The 18623-nt window shown below is 39.3% G+C and overlaps 1 protein-coding gene across 2 annotated transcripts in view; it reads left to right on the top strand.

The window, feature by feature from the left end:
- The window catches only part of CMPK1 (cytidine/uridine monophosphate kinase 1), a 37769-nt gene extending 24582 nt beyond the window's left edge, over window positions 1-13187 (top strand). The window contains exons 2-6 of one of the 2 annotated variants that reach the window (XM_047727646.1): window positions 3192-3338; window positions 7907-8059; window positions 9360-9436; window positions 9672-9768; window positions 10887-13187. In XM_047727646.1, the coding sequence (XP_047583602.1) occupies window positions 3192-3338; window positions 7907-8059; window positions 9360-9436; window positions 9672-9768; window positions 10887-10928 (516 nt within the window). In that variant the 3' untranslated portion in view covers window positions 10929-13187. The remainder of the gene's footprint in view (window positions 1-3191; window positions 3339-7906; window positions 8060-9359; window positions 9437-9671; window positions 9769-10886) is intronic. The other variant, XM_047727647.1, reaches the window with a different exon arrangement.
- The last annotated feature ends 5436 nt before the right edge of the window (window positions 13188-18623 follow it).

Here is an 18623-nt window from a genome sequence, read left to right as displayed (position 1 = left end):
GTGCTCCTTGAAGTCTAGCTGTTACTAAAATACCATAGTAGCTAGTGTGTAAGTGATAGTTGCTTTTTTGTTATAGAAACTCTATGGTAAGAGGAAAGCTTCAGCAAAATCCTTGAGAAAAATATAGTATAAAAAAGCAGTAAATAGAGGATTTTAAAAAATGGAATGTGGATGAGAAATAGGAAGACACATGTATGGATTTCTGTTATATTTATTTAAATTCCTTGTTTCCTTAGACTCTGCATATAAGGTTGTTTTCTCTCTCTTTGACAAACTGTGTGTAATTATTTTTAAAAACACCATTTGTATACATCTACAGTTTACAACTAGTTTCTCTTTTAAAAAAGTGATAGGCCAAAACCCACTTTAATGCAACATAAAGCTTGCAAATTTGAGCACTCGAGTGTCAGGAAACCAACACGTATGTACTAATTTCCAGATTACTATCTGGGCTTCTAAATGTATGTTGTTCATGCAGCAGAGGCAGTCCATACAGAGCAGTCTGTGTGGTTGGTGTTTCACTAAGCATTTGTCATTGTTTAGTACTGTTTGTCTCTGCATTTATTCAATATTACCATATGCTATAATCTCCAGACCAGATGAGAACATCCAGCAAGCATAGACTTCCAAGCAGGAAACAAAGTAAGCTGTAGGAAATGGAGCTGCTATAAAATTTTATGGACACTAGTTGCAAAATGCTTTTTGAAAATTTTAATAGTGGGAAAGTGGGTCATGCCTCATTTTTTATAGTCTTTTCTACACCCATCTTTCAGAAGTTTCCTTATGTTTGGTGATCAAAGTAGCATTTTAAAATGGTGTCGTATGGAAATAATTTAAGAATAACAGTTTAAATAATTAAGCATTTTGTATTTTCATTTTCTGCAAACGATGGGAGGGTTTTTTTTTTAAAGCCTATTAAAAAACTAAATACACTTTTGGTTATTTTAATGGAAGGGGGTGTATAACTAAGAGACATGAGTGACACTGCGGTTTTGTTTATTCTCATCCAACTTTATGCCCAATTTTAGTCAGCAAATAAACTGTTTAGAGTTTGGTTTCCTTTGCTGACTACCTTACCTAGCTTACTTTAGTCAGTGAGAACAAGTTTAGCCAACAATGTTTAGAAATAGAAAAAGGGGTGAAGAAGGTATGGCTTCTGCAGTCCAAAAAAAGAAGACTCACCATAATCTGGGTAATTGGAGTTTTTATGAACTGTGCAATTGAAACTTTCTTCTTTAAAAGGGGGGTGGGAATGTGGGCTTCCTCAGATCTTAATTTTGAAATTAAAGATAAATTTAAGATATTAAATTTTTATTGTATACTTAACTATGGATGAGATAAAAGCCCATTTAGGGAGCCTTAAAAATTTGGGGTAAGATGATTATAGTAACTGAAAATTGAATATGTTCTGAGTGCCCTGATATTTGAGAGTAAAAACTTTTTTCTAAAACATAAAGTGTTCTTTTTATTTACTTATTTATTTAAAAAACACTTTTTAAAAGATTTTATTTGAGAGAGAGAGTAAGATCAAGCAAGTGGGGAGAGGGACAAAGGGAGAGGGACAAGCAGACTCTGTGCTGAGCATGGAACCCAGTTTGGGGCTCAGTCTCATGACCCTGAGATCATAACCAGAGCCGAAATCAAGAACTGTCGACTGAACTGACTGAGCCACCCAGGTGCCCCCAAAACGTTTTTAAAATAGATTTTATAGTTCTTTTGATTTAAAACAGGGAATGTGTATGTTCATGTGGTGGAAGAAGCACTTCATTATTCAGAATTGTTTCCTAGATCTGCATTGTTTTTTCATTCCAGGCATGAGGAAGTGGCAGAACAACACTGAACATCTTATATGACTTAGTTCGACTATTACTCTATACCCTGACCTAATGCATCATTTATAAGTCCTACATAATAATGATCATCACAATCATAATAATACTATTCTACTGACCTTTCATAGACTATTCATATCTGTTATTTCACTTTCATCTCTTGATTGGTCTTCCCATAAAAACCATTAAAGTGAGTACATATGCAGATCTGTGTGTATATATGTATATGGGAGTGTATGTGTGTGTGTGTGTGTGTGTGTGTGTGTGTATAATTAAAATGGCATATAATACATATAATATAAAAATGCTTCTAGATTATTTAAGATAAGTATCTTCATAATGGCAAGGAGGTAATTGACTTTTATCTCATACTATGCGTCAGGCTCTTTACGTTATCTCATTTAGTCATCACCATTAACTTATAAAATAGGTATCTGTATTCCCATTTCACAGATGAGACCTCTAGTTGCAACTAGAGAAGGAAGAGATGGACTTTTAAGAATGGTCAGGAATGTACTGGTCTAGGTAGAAAGACAGTGATATTTGAAGTCACTGCTTGATTATGTGACCTCCATAGTGGTCAGGAAAGTTAATTTTGTGGAGGAGGTAGGACTTGTGCTATTTACCAAGAAAGGGAACAGACCAGAAGAACAGTGGTAGTGTAAATGCTGATGAGTTCAGTTTAGATGTGTTGAATTTAAGGAAGGGAAGCATTTTATAGTTATAGAAGGGGGGTACAGCCAACAGTGGTGAATTTTTTTTTTTTTTGCCTTGAATTATTTGGTTTTTGTTAGGCATTTCTTGGGCATTATTAGTGGCATTTAAACTTTGATTGTGTTTCTGAAGGATTACAGTGAAATGTTAATGGCTTGAATAGTTACATAAATTTCAGGATGATTTCTTGGTGTGCGAACATTATAGCTACCATGCCCTATGAGGTTAAGAATGTTTTTAAAGCAAACTTGAGTGTATGAAATCTCTTAAAATTTGTTTATTATTTGTTTAATATACAATCAAAGCTTATTGTGGAAAAGTTAGACTATAGAAATTAACATGAAGGAAAAAAATTGGTAGTCCTACCACTGGGTTGAATTTATTTATTTATTTATTTTTGAGAAAGAGAGAGAGAGAATGAGCATGCAAGCTTGAGCCCTTGTGCACGAATGCAAGCTAGGGGAGGAGCAGAGGGAGAGGGACAAGCAGACTCCACACTGAGAGCAGAGCCAGATTTGAGGCTCAATCCGAAATCATGACCGGAGCTGAAATCAAGAGTTGGATGCTCAACCTACTGAGCCATCCAGGTGCCTCTGGGTTGAAAGTATTCTGATTTTTTTTTTTCCTGTGTGTTGTTTCTTTCAGAAATATGGTTATACACACCTTTCTGCAGGAGAACTTCTTCGTGATGAAAGGAAGAACCCAGATTCACAGTATGGTGAACTCATTGAAAAGTACATTAAAGATGGAAAGATTGTGCCAGTTGAGATAACCATCAGTTTGTTAAAGAGGGTAAGGAGTGTGAATGCCAACCTGTTTAAACCAGCAATGAAATAAGAAACTAAATCTGCCTTTCCTTTGAGTAATGAAAAAAAAAATGAGAGTACTGGGGTGCCTGGGTGGCTCAGTGGGTTGAGCCGCTGCCTTGGGCTCAGGTCATGATCCCAGGTCCTGAGTTCAAGCCCCACATCGGGCTTTCTGCTCAGCAGGGAGCCTGCTTCCTCCTCTCTCTCTGCCTGCCTCTCTGCCTACTTGTGATTTCTCTCTGTCAAATAAATAAATAAAATCTTAAAAAAAAAAAATGAGAGTACTAAGTATCTTGCTTGTGGTAGGTGGTCATGCTGTTTGAGAATGGTAGTATTGGACATTCTGCTGTCCCCTGGAAAGAAATTGGACAGTAGCAAACATTCTCTACCTTGATCTAGGATCAGCTAGCTTAGCTTCACATCCATAGGTGTGTCCTTGATCCTTCCCCAACATGCAGACGGTGTCTTACTTCCATTTCTATTTTCTCTTCCTTTTTTCCTTCCCCTCCTCTTCTTCCTTTCCCCCTCCTTGCCCTTTTCTGTTTTCTTTTCTTTTTTTTTTTTAAAGATTTTATTTATTTATTTGGCAGACAGATCACAAGTAGGCAGAGAGGCAGGCAGAGAGAGAGTGGAGGAAGCAGGCTCCCTGCTGAGCAGGAAGCCCAATGTGGGGCTTGATCCCAGGACCCTGAGATCATGACCTGAGCACAAGGCAGAGGCTTAGCCCACTGAGCCACCCAGGGGTGCCGCCTTTTCTGTTTTCTTGTAAGCCTTCTTTCTTCCCTCCCTCCTTTCTGTCCTTCCTTCCCTTTATTCCTTTTTCCCTTGGACATCCAGTTGTTGCCGTTTTTCTCCATTTTAATGTTTCCTTTTGTGGTGAATGTATCACCATCTTCAGTATGAAATATAGAGATTAACAGCTATCAAAATATGTCCCATCTTAAAAACAGGTGTCTTGCATTTATGTGATATCTCTCCACTATAGATTCCCAAGACGGGTTGTTAACAGGTATTTTCACATATAAGAAACAGTGAAAGAGAAATGCAAGAGTGAGAACAGCAAGAAATAGTTGAAACCCAGTGGAAGAGAGATATATGAGCACCTGGATGGAACCATAGAAACTTGAGGAGGAGGAGGAGTGGCTCATTTACACACTTTCTTACCTTTTGTTTCAGAGATTGGAGTAACCTGCTTCTATTCCATAATATATCTTCTCTCCCTGTTCTCTAGATTTGATGCCCTTTCTCCACTTTATCACTAAACATTGTGAAAAAGTGGTCTACATTTTTCGCTTTTTCACTTCCTACTCTTCAACCTTATGTCATCAGGTTCTACTTCCATCTTCACTGAAACTGTTCTTGCTGTTGTTACCAGTGATCTTCCTTATAAAATCTAGAGGACATTTTTAGTCATTTTTCTTATAGCATGTAACTCCATTCATTGTCTTTTTGAAACTTCTTTATTCTCTATGACACCATTTTTCTTGATTCTTTCCTGCTTCAACAACTGTTGTTTTTTACGTCTCCTTGCAAGTTTCCTAAACGATGATGTTCTCCGGGTTTTATCCATGGTTCTCCTCTCCTTTTATGTATTTACTGCTGGATGCTTTTAGCCATGCCCAAGGCTTTCATTTTGCTAACAAATGCTAAAATCTATAGCTCTAGCGCACACCTTTTTTCTGAACTCCAGACCTACACTTCTAATTACTAGATACCCATCTGAATATTTGACAAGTATCTCAGGGAATCAGTGTATCTTCTAAAATGTGATCGCCCTTTATCTCCTGTTCTAGTTAATGGTTCTACCATCTGTGCCCAAGCCAGAGATCTGGGGCCATCCTGTATTTTACACCTCTTTCGTCACTTTACCAAATCAGTTCAGTGAGTGGATCTTCTAGTTATCTTCCTCTTAACTGTCTTTAACTTAGTCTTTTTTCTCTATTACCACTGTCACCTTAGTTCAGATCCTCTTTTCCTTTCCTGGACTATCACTAGAGCCTCCTCATGAGTCTTTTTGCCTTTAATCCATGCTTGTCCCCTTCTAATCCACTCTTCGCAGTGCAGTCAGGGTGATTTTTTTTTTTTTTTTTTTTTTTTTTTTTTTTTTTTTGAGAAGGGGAGAGGGGTTAGAGAATCTCAAGCAGGCTCCACACCCAGTGCGGAGACATGTGGAGTTAATCACAGAGCCCATCCCGGGGCTTGATCTCACAAACCTGAGATCATGACGAGCTGAAATCAAGAGTCAACCCTCAACAGACTGAACCACCCAGGCACCCCAGTCAGGGTGATTTTTTTCCAGAAGGTGACATAAGCATAATCTGCTTAAAATTCCTTAGTGGTCCTCTGTTGCTTCAAGAATAAAAACCAGTTCCTTAGTGTGGCATAATAAGCTCTTCATTAATCTTGCCCCTACTGACTTTCTAGTCCTATCTCCCAGCACTCTGTACACATGTCCTAATATTCAGCTGCCTCAGCTTACTTCAGATTTATCAAAGCTATTATGCTTTTTCATTTCTGAGCCTTTATATATTCAGTCTGGAGTACCTTGATCCCTGTCTGCTTGCCACTTCATTATTTAGGACTCATCTCCACTGCCACCTCTTATAAAGCTCTCTCTCAGGCTGTTTTCCTGGTAGTTGGTGCTTTGTTTTTTCATACGTCCCCATAGAACTTAGCACATTTCTTTACACATATTTGTTACCTGCTGAACCGTGAGCCCGCAAGAGCCATGTGGCTATCTCTATTATCTCTCTATTATCCAAGTTCCTTGGTAATAGGCCTTGAGTAACTGTATGTTGCATGAGTAGAATATTGATGCACCTTAATCTTTCTCTACCATAATTGAGGTAGAAATGCTATAGCAGAGCCCAAAAACATTCTATGAAAGTTTTGTATTATTGGAGAACATTGGAGAAACAAATGCTGGGACAAAGCCAACCCTCAGATGAAAGAATTAGAGGGCCAGACAACCCGTGTTCTTCTTGAGGAACAAGGAGATTGAGCACTGAGGGGACTGGATGTTGGTTAGCTTTGGAATGGGGGCTTCTCCAGATCTGGTCAGAGTCGTGCATCAGTGCTTACCCCGTGGTGGCTGGCAGTGGTGAGGATTTGGAGACTACATTTCTGCATCTCCTGTTCACATATTTCAACATTCTGGCCTCAAACTTTGGGGAAGATGGTGAAGTGTGCTGCTCTTTCTGTCTTCCTTGACTGAATTCTTAACTCTGCTACCTGTGTTATGGGATAGCTAGTGGCATTTAAAGTTTAATTAGCTTCAGTCAAAAATGTATTAACTTTTTGCTAGCAGTCTCTTTATATTTGTCCAAAGCTTTGTGCAGTTGGATTTGAATTATTGCAGAGAATCTGAATGCCTGCAGAAGCAGCATACTTCTTCCTACAGCAAAACGACTTGGGAGTGGGGAGGGGAAGGCAAGATAGGGCCTCTAGTGGCTGGAGCAAAGGTACTGGTTATTGCTTATTTTGTTTTCTTTTTGCTATTCATAACTTTGTGAATGTATATGTGAAAGTAATAAATGCTTACTGTAGAAAATTTAGAAACTTCAGAGAAAAAATTGTATGTGTGTATGTATGCGTGTAAATTGGGAAGGGATACTTGCTTGCCTGTAACTCCAAGTTACTACATTGGATCATTTCCTTTAAGTCTTTTTTTTTTTTCCTATGCACCCTCCACTCTTTACTAATGATTTAAGGAATAATAATAACAAAAAAAACACTTGTATCTCCACCACCCTGCTTAAATAATTGCATTTTGTTGGACGGGAGAAGGGTGGGGGATGGGGTAACTTGGTGATAGACATTAAGGAGGGCCTGTGATATGATGAGCCTGGGTGTTACATAATACAGATGAATCACTGAGTTCTACTTCTGAAACTAATAATACACTGTATGTTAGTTAATTGAAATTTAAGTAAAAAAACAAAATCTGAAAAAAAGGACTTCTCTACCCTTTCACCACATTTTTCAACTAATCTTTTGGCTGCCAATTTAAAATTAATAGAATTCTGTACCTCTTTATATTTTAATTTCTTCTGTGTTGTCAGTATTTTGTAGTCATTAATATCTACCTTAGGAGCTTTTTTTTTTTTTTTTTACATTTCTGCTTATGCTTCATTGTTTCAAATATCCCCTCAAATGGACACCACTCCTGAGTCAAACCTTTTCTTTTTTTTTTTTTTTTAAGATTTTATTTATTTATTTGACAGAGAGAGAGAGGAAACACAAGCAGGGGGAGTGGAAAAGGGAGAAGCAGGCTTCCCTCTGAGCAGAGAGCCCCATGTGGGACTCAGTCCCAGGACCCTAGGATCATGACCTGAGCTGAAGGCAGATACTTAACGAATGACTGAGCCACCCAGGCTCCCCCAAACCTTTTCTTATACCTTCACCCCAAAAAAACCTCGTAAAACTAGTCACTCCTTCACTTAGGCTACTTTTGTACCTAGTATATACTTTTATTAAACATGTTAACACTGAAAAAAAAAAATAAATTACATTTTGTTGATGTCCTCTTGAACCTGAATCTTCCTTTTCTTTTAGGAAATGGATCACACAATGGCTGCCAATGCTCAGAAGAATAAATTCTTGATTGATGGGTTTCCAAGAAATCAGGACAACCTTCAAGGTTGGAACAAGACCATGGATGGGAAGGCAGATGTGTCTTTCGTTCTGTTTTTTGACTGTAATAATGAGGTAATTAAGACCTTCATCTGCTCACACGGGCTTTCACTAACTGATGGTCAACTATTAGGGAAAAACAATGTGACTTTTTACTTATCTTTGCATTTTATATGGGCAGTAGTTTTACTTTGAACTGGTAAATGGATGAATGGAACAGTGCTGTCTTGCTGTTGGAGTTCTAAAAACTGTTTGGTATCAGCAACACTGTGGATCTAAAATTTGCTTGATTTTCAAGATAACAAGTATTTGCTTTGTTTTGAAGTAAGAATTGACTTGTACAATAATGTTAGGTAATGAGGCTGTGCTGTTTCCTCTTAGGTATGTGCTCTTTTCAGAGTATTGCCTTAGGATGTTAGGAAAAGACTTTTGGGGAAGTTGGGAAAACTTTCTATTTTAAAGAAACATCTAGGATAGCTTGATGTGAAAAGAAAAAAAGATAGCTTGATTTCTATCTTCTAAGAGTGAAATGATCTTGAAAAAAGCAAGAAAGCGTTCTTTTTCTTCCTGGTACTTCTAGTAACATATCCAGACATACCTTTGAATAGCTAAATGAATTTCTCAGGATCATTTAATTAAGAGGCCTGACTGTTTGACAGCTGTAATATAACTTCACTAAGTTAATGCCAGCAGCCTGAAAGAATGGGAACCTAAAGTACTGCCTTGAAGGAAGTTGGCTATTCTTGGGCTGAACTGCAAATGTGCCTCTGCCGGAGAGACTTGCTGCAGCCTTTGAGTTGTTGTAAAAATCTAACTCTCTTTTTCCAACCCCCAAAAATATGTTTTCATTTATTCTTCAAAGTTAACTTTAGAATGTTCACCACAGCTTTATAACTAAGGAATGTTTATTCACGATTAACAAGGGATACTTTATTCAAATGCAAATTTGTTGATTCTTAAATATTTGGATATTTATGGAATTATCAAAAAGTAAGCAAAATGGAACAAAGTTTGAGGCATGTAATTCATACCTAACAAGTTAATAATATATCCTCGATGGAAGCACACACATACAGATCTTCTTTTTATTGCGGTTTAAAAAAAAGTACACGGGAAAAACTGAGTCATGAATGAATTCTTATTATGCTCTGTACTTATTTAACCTAGTTTATATAAATTGAACCACATGTTTAAATTTAAAAGGACTTTGCATGTTGATTAATGAATTAGACAAATTAGTTTTAATGTAGGGGGTTTTTTTGTAATCTCTTAAAACTTTGTTCTCTTTTCGGGTTAAAAGAATGGCAAATGTGAAAGGCAAATTTGGATCTTTTTTTTTTTTTTTGGAATGACTTTTCATTATTTTTCTTTTTAGATCTGTATCGAACGATGCCTTGAGAGGGGAAAGAGTAGTGGTAGAAGTGATGACAACAGAGAGAGCTTGGAGAAGAGGTACTTTGCAGATTTTATCCATCGCCACCTTAGGCTGAGTTTGGAACTTGAGGCCCAGGTTAAACCCCTGCCTCAGTTCGCCCAGGGAAAGAGAACGGCGTGCTTAAATATGTAAAATGGCGGGTATAGAAAGAGGGTTGGTTGGGTCAGATCTGGGTTGTGCTCTGAGCAATCCTATAACATGGGGAAGAATGGGAGGATATGTAGAACCTTGTATTATTTGCTGCTTTTGCAGAATTCAGACCTATCTTCAGTCAACAAAGCCAATTATTGACTTATACGAAGAAATGGGGAAAGTCAAGAAGATAGATGCCTCTAAGTCTGTTGATGAAGTGAGTATCCCTAGCTTGCCTTAAAAGAAAAGTCAAGTAAAAATGTGATTTAGCGGGGCGCCTGGGTGGCTCAGTGGGTTAAAGCCTCTGCTTTCGGCTCAGGTCATGATCCCAGGGTCCTGGGATCGAGCCCTGCATTGGGCTCTCTGCTCAGCGGGGAGCCTGCTTCCTCCTTTCTCTCTGCCTGCTTCTCTGCCTACTTGTGATCTCTGTCTGCCAAATAAATAAATAAAATCTTTTAAAAAAAATGTGATTTAGCAGGCAAAGGGGTATGTAGTCAGGAGAAAAAGAGATATGACAGATTAGTTTGCTTTTCAAGACCCTGGAGACTAAATGAAAAATGAGATTTTTTTTCCTCCTTTTTGAATAGCATCTAAAATAGATTTTACAACTTCAGACTCGTTCTTCACAAGAAGTGGATGGTTTATTAATTCCAAACCTCTTTTCTCAAGCACTGGAAAATTGGCATTTTGAGAACTGTGATTTGGACCACGTTCATTTTTAAAAATCTCTAATGTGAATGGCGAGTCCTCTTAGTTCAAGGGCCCCAGGCTGCTTCCATCTCTTCATCACAGAGCACAGAGCTCCAGGGGCACAGGGCTTCCAGACCCAGCCCTTCTCTCCTCTAAAAATCCGTGATCTCTCAGTGCCCAGCAGCTCTTTTTAGTGTCTCTTAATCCTGCTCCTCTTGCCCTGATTCCCACCCTGAGTCTTGCTTTCTGGACCTTCCTTGTTTATCACATGGTTGTGTTGGGTGTTTTTTATCCATTACTCCTTCCCAAGAGGTGAGGTGATACATCAGGGAACTTAGTGCTTTAGAACCAGAACTAGAAAAATAAGCCACAACAGTTTACATTTTATCAAATAATTGCTATTGATCAAGAAATTTGTCCTAAAAATACTAATAAAATTGAATGCACTTGTTCACAATTTTGTACATATTTATGATATTACTTACTACTGTCTAAAGTAAAATAGATGAAACCAAAGAATTAAAATATTTTTTAAATGATACATCTTGAAAATTAATAAAAATTTGACTTTTTAACAGGAACTTAGCCATATAGTGTTTTAATAATACCTTCTTTTAAAATTACTATTATTTTTGTCCTTTGCAGGTTTTTGATGAAGTTGTGAAGATTTTTGACAAAGAAGGCTAACTCTAAACCTGAAGGCATCCTCGAAATCATGCTTGAATATTGCTTTGATAGCTGCTATTACAACCCCTTTTTAAGGCAATTTTAATCTTTCATAATTACATCTCAATTAATGGCTGGAAAGTATATAGTAAGACAAATTAAATTTTTTATCTTAGACTTTTTTGGTTATAGGAGTAGACAGTGAATTCGGGTCTAACTTCATCTTAGCTATGGTGCTCACAAAACAAAGAAGGATATCAGCTTAGTTCTTTGTTTTTACTCAAAAAGCATATCCCTTTTATAGTTTGTGCCTTCTGTGAGCAAAACTTTTTAGTATGTCTGTATATCCCTTTAATAATTACAACATGTTAGGATTAGGAATTCCCCACTTCCTTGTTTTCTTGCAAGTTTTAAATTTCCAACCTGTTAAGCGAATTTGTGGACCAAATTCCAGAGGAACTTCTTGTGTAGTCGGTTCTTGCAAAATGTGTTTGGTAAACTCATGAAATAAATTCCTAGAAGTGTTTTAGTATATATCAAATAACTGACCATTTCCTATAGAAAGGTAAGAAAATAGGCTTGGTTTTATTACAACTTCTACAAAGTTGTGTGACAGGGCCATCTTCTTTGCTTCCAGGGATTGGGATGGGGTCACTGGGGGTTCAGAGCCTGGCAGATTTGTCAGCTTTATTCTGACATAAATCTGAGGGTGCGGGGCAAGGATCACATCTAATGACCTGTGTTCCTGTGCTCTATTATATAGTGTTATTGATGATTTAAATTGATCTTAACAAAATTCCTAGCAGTGGAACCTTGCAATGCATGTACGAGGTTTATGGTAAATGATTTGGTTAGCGTTTTGGTAACACTTCATTCAAAGTGTTTTTGTTTGTTTTTTAGACTAAATGTAGGGTTGGTATGTAGTAAAAACATCTAATGGTTAATTTCCCATTTGTGTTTTATTTTCTTGAATACTTTTTTTCAGTTATTTGTTTAAGGAGATTAAAAATCATTGCACTTTGGTCAGAAAAATAATAAATATATCTTATAAATGTTTGATTTCTTTCCTGGCTACTTTTATTTAGTATATTGTTTTTTGGCATCATGTTGAAGCATTGAAAGGTACAGAATTAAAAAAAAAAAAAAAGGCTATAGAGTCCAAAGGAATTTTCCCTTAAATCCATTCTTCCTTTTAAAAAAATCTCTGAGAAATTTGTTTTCTCCTTATCTTTTTCTGCTATTACTAAAGCAGAGTAAATTCCAAGGTTCTTAATGTGAGATTTATTAAAATGTTTCTCACTTTTAGCATTTATGCTATTTGGTGTACAGGGTTAAATCAGGTAGGGAATTTTGTCTTTGTGTAATTAGGTTTTACATTTAAAGTCACTGGGAATAGGAGCACCTGGTTGGCTAAGTGGTACAGCATGCAGTTCTTTTAATTCATGGTTGTGAATTTAAGCCATACATTGAACTGGAGTTTACTTAAAAAAAAAAAAAGAAGAAGAAGTATAAAGTCATCAGGAATAGTGAGTGCAATTTATGGATGTTCTTACATTATAATAGGTTCATTTATTTCTGTGTGTATTATGAGACTCACTTATTAATGATACATTTTTCAACAGACTTAACCATTAGGAAACAAAGTATCTGTAAGTACTGTAACATATTAGCCATGAAAATTTGTATTGAAATTATCTTGGCTTCTTAGAAGATACCATAATGAATTCTTATCTAGTGATTTAGTCCAGCCAGTACAGAGGAACGTCACTGGTGGTTTAATCAAACAACTGCAGTATGAAGCAGGAGTAAAGACTAAGGTTTTGAGAGCATTCCTACTCAAGTAAGTGAAAAAAATCATCCAATGGGGAAATCTAAATATTTATATTGATACTGGGAAAGCAAATTCAAGGTTTTTAAGAAGACTGCTGAGAGTAGGTGCTTTGCTTCCTTTTATCACACATCCTTCTGTGGCATTTGAGAACAGAAACCAAGAAACAATAATTACAAAGTTATGAACCTTTGCTTATTGTTTGCTTTTGAGTAGAAAAACATGTTGGCAATGTTGCATTTAGGATTTGACTGTGATACATCTGACTTCATTAGTTTGGTCATTCCGTTTGTTAAAGATACAGTAACCAAGAAGTTTTTGACTTTCTTGAAGGACCCCAGTGGAAGCCTTGCTTTTTTTTTTTTTTAATTAATTAGTCTTATTTCCATTCATTGATGTTGGATGTGTATGACTTACTTGATAAATAATCCCAATAAATTTTGTGCTATGGCCTTTGCTGTTTCAGATTTCTTTTCTCTCAAACATATTGAAAGACTGAGAAGTATCATGTATTTAACATGTGGGTTTGAGGCAAAAGCAGAGTTCAGGATCCAGGAGAATTTTCTGCTCTGTGTATTGTGTTTGAACATCTTGAATTAAGTAGAAAGCATGACTTTATCCCATTCCTTTAAGAAGTAATTTGGATTGAGGCACAAGTATGGCGTATTTTATTACCTACCTACAGCATCGGGGGCGGGGGGGGGCGGGGAATGGCAGCCAGCAGTATCTCAGGATGCAGGGTTTTGGGGGCTTGTGGCTTTGTCATGTAATTTGAGTGGTCGCCTGACACTCCAGTGGTCTCTGGAGATAATAGTGGCTGCAGGTATTGGCCAGAGCAGGTCAGCATTTTTGCCCTAGAGGTTTGGTCCTTCATCTTCAAACACATACTAATTGCACTAGCCATGGTGCTACAAATATATTCTGTGCCTTCCAAGAGTTTTCCACCTAAAACTAACATCCTGATATGGGCAGACCTTCAGATGTCTTCTGTTAGCTAAAAATCACTATTATGTAGCTTATTTCCCTTCTCCCAAGCCTGCCTGCGTGGTTCAGCTAAATTAAGTGCGCCTTAATTCTAAGCATTTTTTTTCTAATGAAAGCAAGGAAGCTCATTTATTGTGTACCAAGGAAAAAAGGTAAAAATGGTCCTAATCACCTATCCCTTTATTTCCTCACCCCTGACTCCAGTATTTTCGATCCAGGTATGCTTTCCTTTGAATGGGTGGGATTATTGTGACTGTGTATGTTCGGTCTCAGTTATGTTCTGCAGGCCACCTCGGGAGGGCTAAGGACGAAGTTGAATTTCTGGCTATCACCCTTTACCTTTGGTCAGCTATGCCAGCTCTAGGCTATGCCCAGGGCTTGGATTTGTATGGGGTCCCTGCTGTCCCAGCTCATGAGAGCAGAACCTGTTTTTTCTATAGTCCCCCTTTTTTAAAGAGGCTTTTCTTTCATTATTTTGTCCTCCTAAGACTGAGGCATAAGAGAAGAGGGTTTAATTATTTTCTCCTATTTAGGGGGAGACAAGGGTCATAAATCAACATTTCTCTAAAGGAGGTTATTTCAGCCCCAGGAAATTGTTTTTTATTTACGATACATTTTGAAGTAACTTCATGCAGCTTCCTAACATTGGCCTTTGATGCCCTAACCGACCAGAGGGAAAGCATCTGCACATCTGCAGAGGTAGGTTACCACATCTCAACCCTAACGGTAGATAATCCAAACCTTTAAAAAGTGTCTTCCACACAGTGGAATCGAGCAGTTAAGCAGCATTCTGCATAGTTAGCAGATGCGTTCTCTTGGGTTAAATAACGACATTTTTAAAAAAGAAAGTAAAATTCAAAAAACATGTCTGTGACCTTTGGGAACATTCGAATCCTACCCTTCAGGAGGCTTCCTGGAAGAAATACATTCTCAGTAGCTGCTTCTTTGAAATTCAGGGGGAGAATTGATAACAGTGGACTCAAGATGGCCTTCAAGAAAACCCCTGAATTGGCTGAGATTCCTGCCAGTTTGCAAATGCTTGCAGCCATCTGAGGACTCTAGGTGGAGCTGGCCATCTCACAACCACCTGGCTCCCAAGGGCTTCCAGAACCAGAGGGAAAAGACCCTGAATTGGTTCAGCAGTTAGTACTTAAAAGCACAAAGCTGTTGTGCATGGCTCACTATAGGTTTTTCATTAGTTTTATAGAGAAGCTTTTTCACGAGTGGCTCCAAAGCAGCTGCCAGAATCTGGCCAGAGTATCTGTGATTGAGACAAGACTGCATCAAAAGGACCCTGAGATCATGATCTGAGCTGAAGGCAGTGGCTTAATCCACTGAGCCACCCAAGCGCCCCAGGATTTTTTTTTTTTTTTTTAAGAGAGGAAGAGTGGGGCTGAGGGGCAGAGAGAGAGAATCTTAAGCAGGCTCATGGAACCTGATGTGGGGCTCGATCTCACAGCCCTGGGACCCTGACCTAAGCCAAAATGAAGAGTTGGAGGCTTAACCAGTTGAGCCACCCAGGTGCCCCTCCTTAGGATTCCATTTTCATTCCTCCAGGGGACCAGATGCTGAGAACCATAAAGCAGTGGGAATGGGAGGGGAGATGAATCTTTCACTTCATCAGCCTCCCTCTACTTGTAGCACACAACTATGAGAAGACTTAAAGTGTGACTGACTGTCGTGGAAGGAAAACCAGGAGAGAGAGACTGGGATCAGAAAACAATGTTTTGGTGAAAATCTCACCACCCATGCATAGTTCAGTCTAGTTGATTGATTTTTGACCTATTGTACTGTATTGTATTATATTACTGTTCCTCTGCTATGACTTAAAAATTATTTACTTTATGAAGAAGACTTTTTTTTTTTAAGATTTTATGTATTTATTTGACAGAACAAGACATCACAAGTAAGCAGAGAGGAAGGCAGAGAAAGAGGGGGAAGCAGGCTCCCTGCTGAGCAGAGAGCCCGATGTGGGGCTCAATCCCAGGACCTGAGACGGTGACCTGAACCAAAGGCAGAGGCTAAACCCACTGAGCCACCCAGGTGCCCCTGAAGAAGACTTTTGACAGTTTCTGGTTCATGTTCCGGATCTGAAACTGCTTAGTAAAAATTTCTACTTGAAGCCTTGGTAAGACTATGGTGTATCCTCAGCACTTTGACTGTGTTTACTGGACTGGAAAAGAGAGAAGTGAGAGGCTTTCTGCCTAATTTCTCCTCCGTGGGTGTGCACTGTAGTTCTTGATGCGTGGAGTCTTTGGGAAAGAAATTTGAGAGATCTTAGCTGTATTTCTGTATTTTCTTACTGACCTGGCACAGAACAGATTCTTAGTACGTTTTATTCTTAATAATTCTCTTGAATATTGAAGGACGTGTCTTCCTCGAAGCTCTCCAGGTTCTGGAGGAATTAGGCCTAGAACCCAGCTTTCCTTTCTTCTAGCCCACATTTCTTAATTAGCACCCAACATGCTTTTATCCACTGTCTTTCCTAGCAAAACTTGGAAAGGGGAAAGGCAAGGTCATAGCTTGTGATGCTCCAGAGTCACTCATTTAATAGGATTTCATTCGATGTGGAGAACAGTTGTTGAATGTCCTTTAAACCACTTCTTTTTTAAAACCAGTGCCTCAGGCATCACTCCCAGAAATTCTAATTTCATTTTAAAGACTCCCCAGGTGAATCTAAATCAGTGGTTCTCAAACTTTCACATGCATCAGAATCATTTGGAGGGCTTGTTCAACTCAGTTTGCGGAGCCCACCCAGAGCTTCTGGTTCTGTAGATCTGGGTATGGTCCAAGAATTTGTGTTTCTTGTCAAGTTCCAGGTGATACCGATACTTTGAGAACCACCGTACTAAATAGTGACAGGAGCTGATATTGGAAACTCCGGGTCTTGCATCTTTGTGGCCAAGGGACCAAGCAAGTCTCCTTGGTTTTTATATCCACAGTGCCTAACACAGAGTAGGTACTTAGTGCTGGATAAATGACAAATTGCTAACAACCCTAATGAGAGCTTATAAGTCAAAGAGTTGCCTAGTCTGCCATCCCTGAAGCTCCTGGGTTGGTGGGGGGCAGGAGGGGAAGGAGAAGGACTAGGAGAAGATCACAAGTGTTCTCCCTCTAAAGAAGTTGTCAGATGGGTACTAACTTGACAGTGTAGCATGGCTCAGCTCACCAGCTGCCACTGTCTTAAAAGGTAGGGATCGTCCTGGGGGCTGCTCTCACTGTCTAGACTTCTGAAGGGAGATGTAGATGTGTTCATTGTGAGCTTGAGGGCACAACTAAGCCCCTGGAAGCAGCTCAAGAGGTCCTTTTAAAGTTAGAGCTGCCCAGGGGCACCTGGGTGGCTTAGTCGGTTAAGTGTTGCCTTTGGCTCAGGCCATGATATCAGGGTCCTGGGACCGAGCCCTATATCGGGCTCTCTGCTCAGTGGGGAGCGCTTCTCCTCTCCCTCTGCCTGCTGCTACCCTACTTGTGCTCTCTCTCTCTGCCAAATAAATAAAATCTTAAAAACAACAGCAACAAATAAAACAACAACAACAACAAAAAATCTGCCCAGCAGTGAAATGGAATAACTGAGGATGTGAGTTCCCCATCACTGGAGGTGTGCAAGCAGCCTGGACACTCAGCAGGATGTTTTAGAATCTTCCAGCCCTAGATAGGTAGGTTCTGTCGCCTGTGGACCATCCTATTCAAGCTGTAGCTATTGAAGTCTAAACTCCACCTGGAACCAGCCACATTCTCTGGCCCTTTTGAAACCCAGGCCGCAAAATAGCTCCCTATCCATAGAACCAAGGAGGCAAGCCTGAGGAACGTCATGGGAGCCTGTGCCTTCTCATAGGAACCCAAATACTGAGAAGTTTCCTTAAGCTTCTCTTTCTGCCTCCTGGGTCCCTTCCCCAGTGTCTGGAATAGATACTCCAGAGAGTTCTTTGGTGGTAATGCTGCTGGCAGTGAGGAGGTCCCTGCTTTGCCTCAGAGGAGAGGAACAGCACTAGCAAAAGCATGACAGGATGAGGGAGGGGTGGGGGGAGTGCACCCAGCTGAACAGGGTGGGGTTCTGTGTACTGAACAATGGGAAACACGAACATGCAGAGACAAGGTGGGGAAATGTAATGGACAAACCATAAAGGCAGGTAGAAGAATGCTGACTCATCCTATGTCTGATTAGTCAAGTCCAGACTTGAATGTTGGGGAGCTACTAGGCTGGGTAAGGCAGTTTGATAAAGGCTTCTCCGATTTTGGAGGCTGCTCTCCTCTTCACCCCCTCCTCTTTTTCCTCCTTGCTGTAAGATGTCCCTTGAGTTCTATTCTGAACCCTTAATGGTTTTTCCATCTCACTAGGGACAGTTTGCAAACCCGCCCTGGCTTGGCCTGGGTTAGGGCTGGGCCCGGGGCCGGCTTGCCTGAGCCGGGGAGAAGAGGCGCCTCCTAGCAATAAGCAACCCACAGAATTGTGTCTGTTATTTAAGAAAAGTTTCTGGGTTTTCGGCTAATTGCAAAAATACATAATGGATGCTTTTCGCATCTGCTAGTTATTCTGGAACAGGCCTGCATCCAAGAGCAAACTTTAAACAAACAATAAGATTATGGAGCTTAACTATTTCAATGTGTAACAGAAAAGAAAGCCAAGGCCCCAAAAGTTATATTAACACACTCGCAGACACAAGCAGTCGTACCAACAGATACGCATACAAACATACAGATGCACCTTCCAGTTCCAGTGCTCACGATGCCTGCACACTATCTGCTCATGTGCCCAGTCCCCAGCACCAGTCTACACACTCTCTGACACATACACAAATACACATGCCTAAACTCATAGACATGTACGCCCACCCAACTGGGCAGCACAAGCACACAGACCTACAACCCCAGACACAGCTGCATTCCACAAAGCATTTTCACTG

Source organism: Lutra lutra, chromosome 4, assembly GCF_902655055.1.
Source record: "Lutra lutra chromosome 4, mLutLut1.2, whole genome shotgun sequence".
In the NCBI taxonomy this organism is placed as follows: domain Eukaryota; kingdom Metazoa; phylum Chordata; class Mammalia; order Carnivora; family Mustelidae; genus Lutra; species Lutra lutra.
This window is presented reverse-complemented; position numbering and strand designations above follow the sequence as displayed.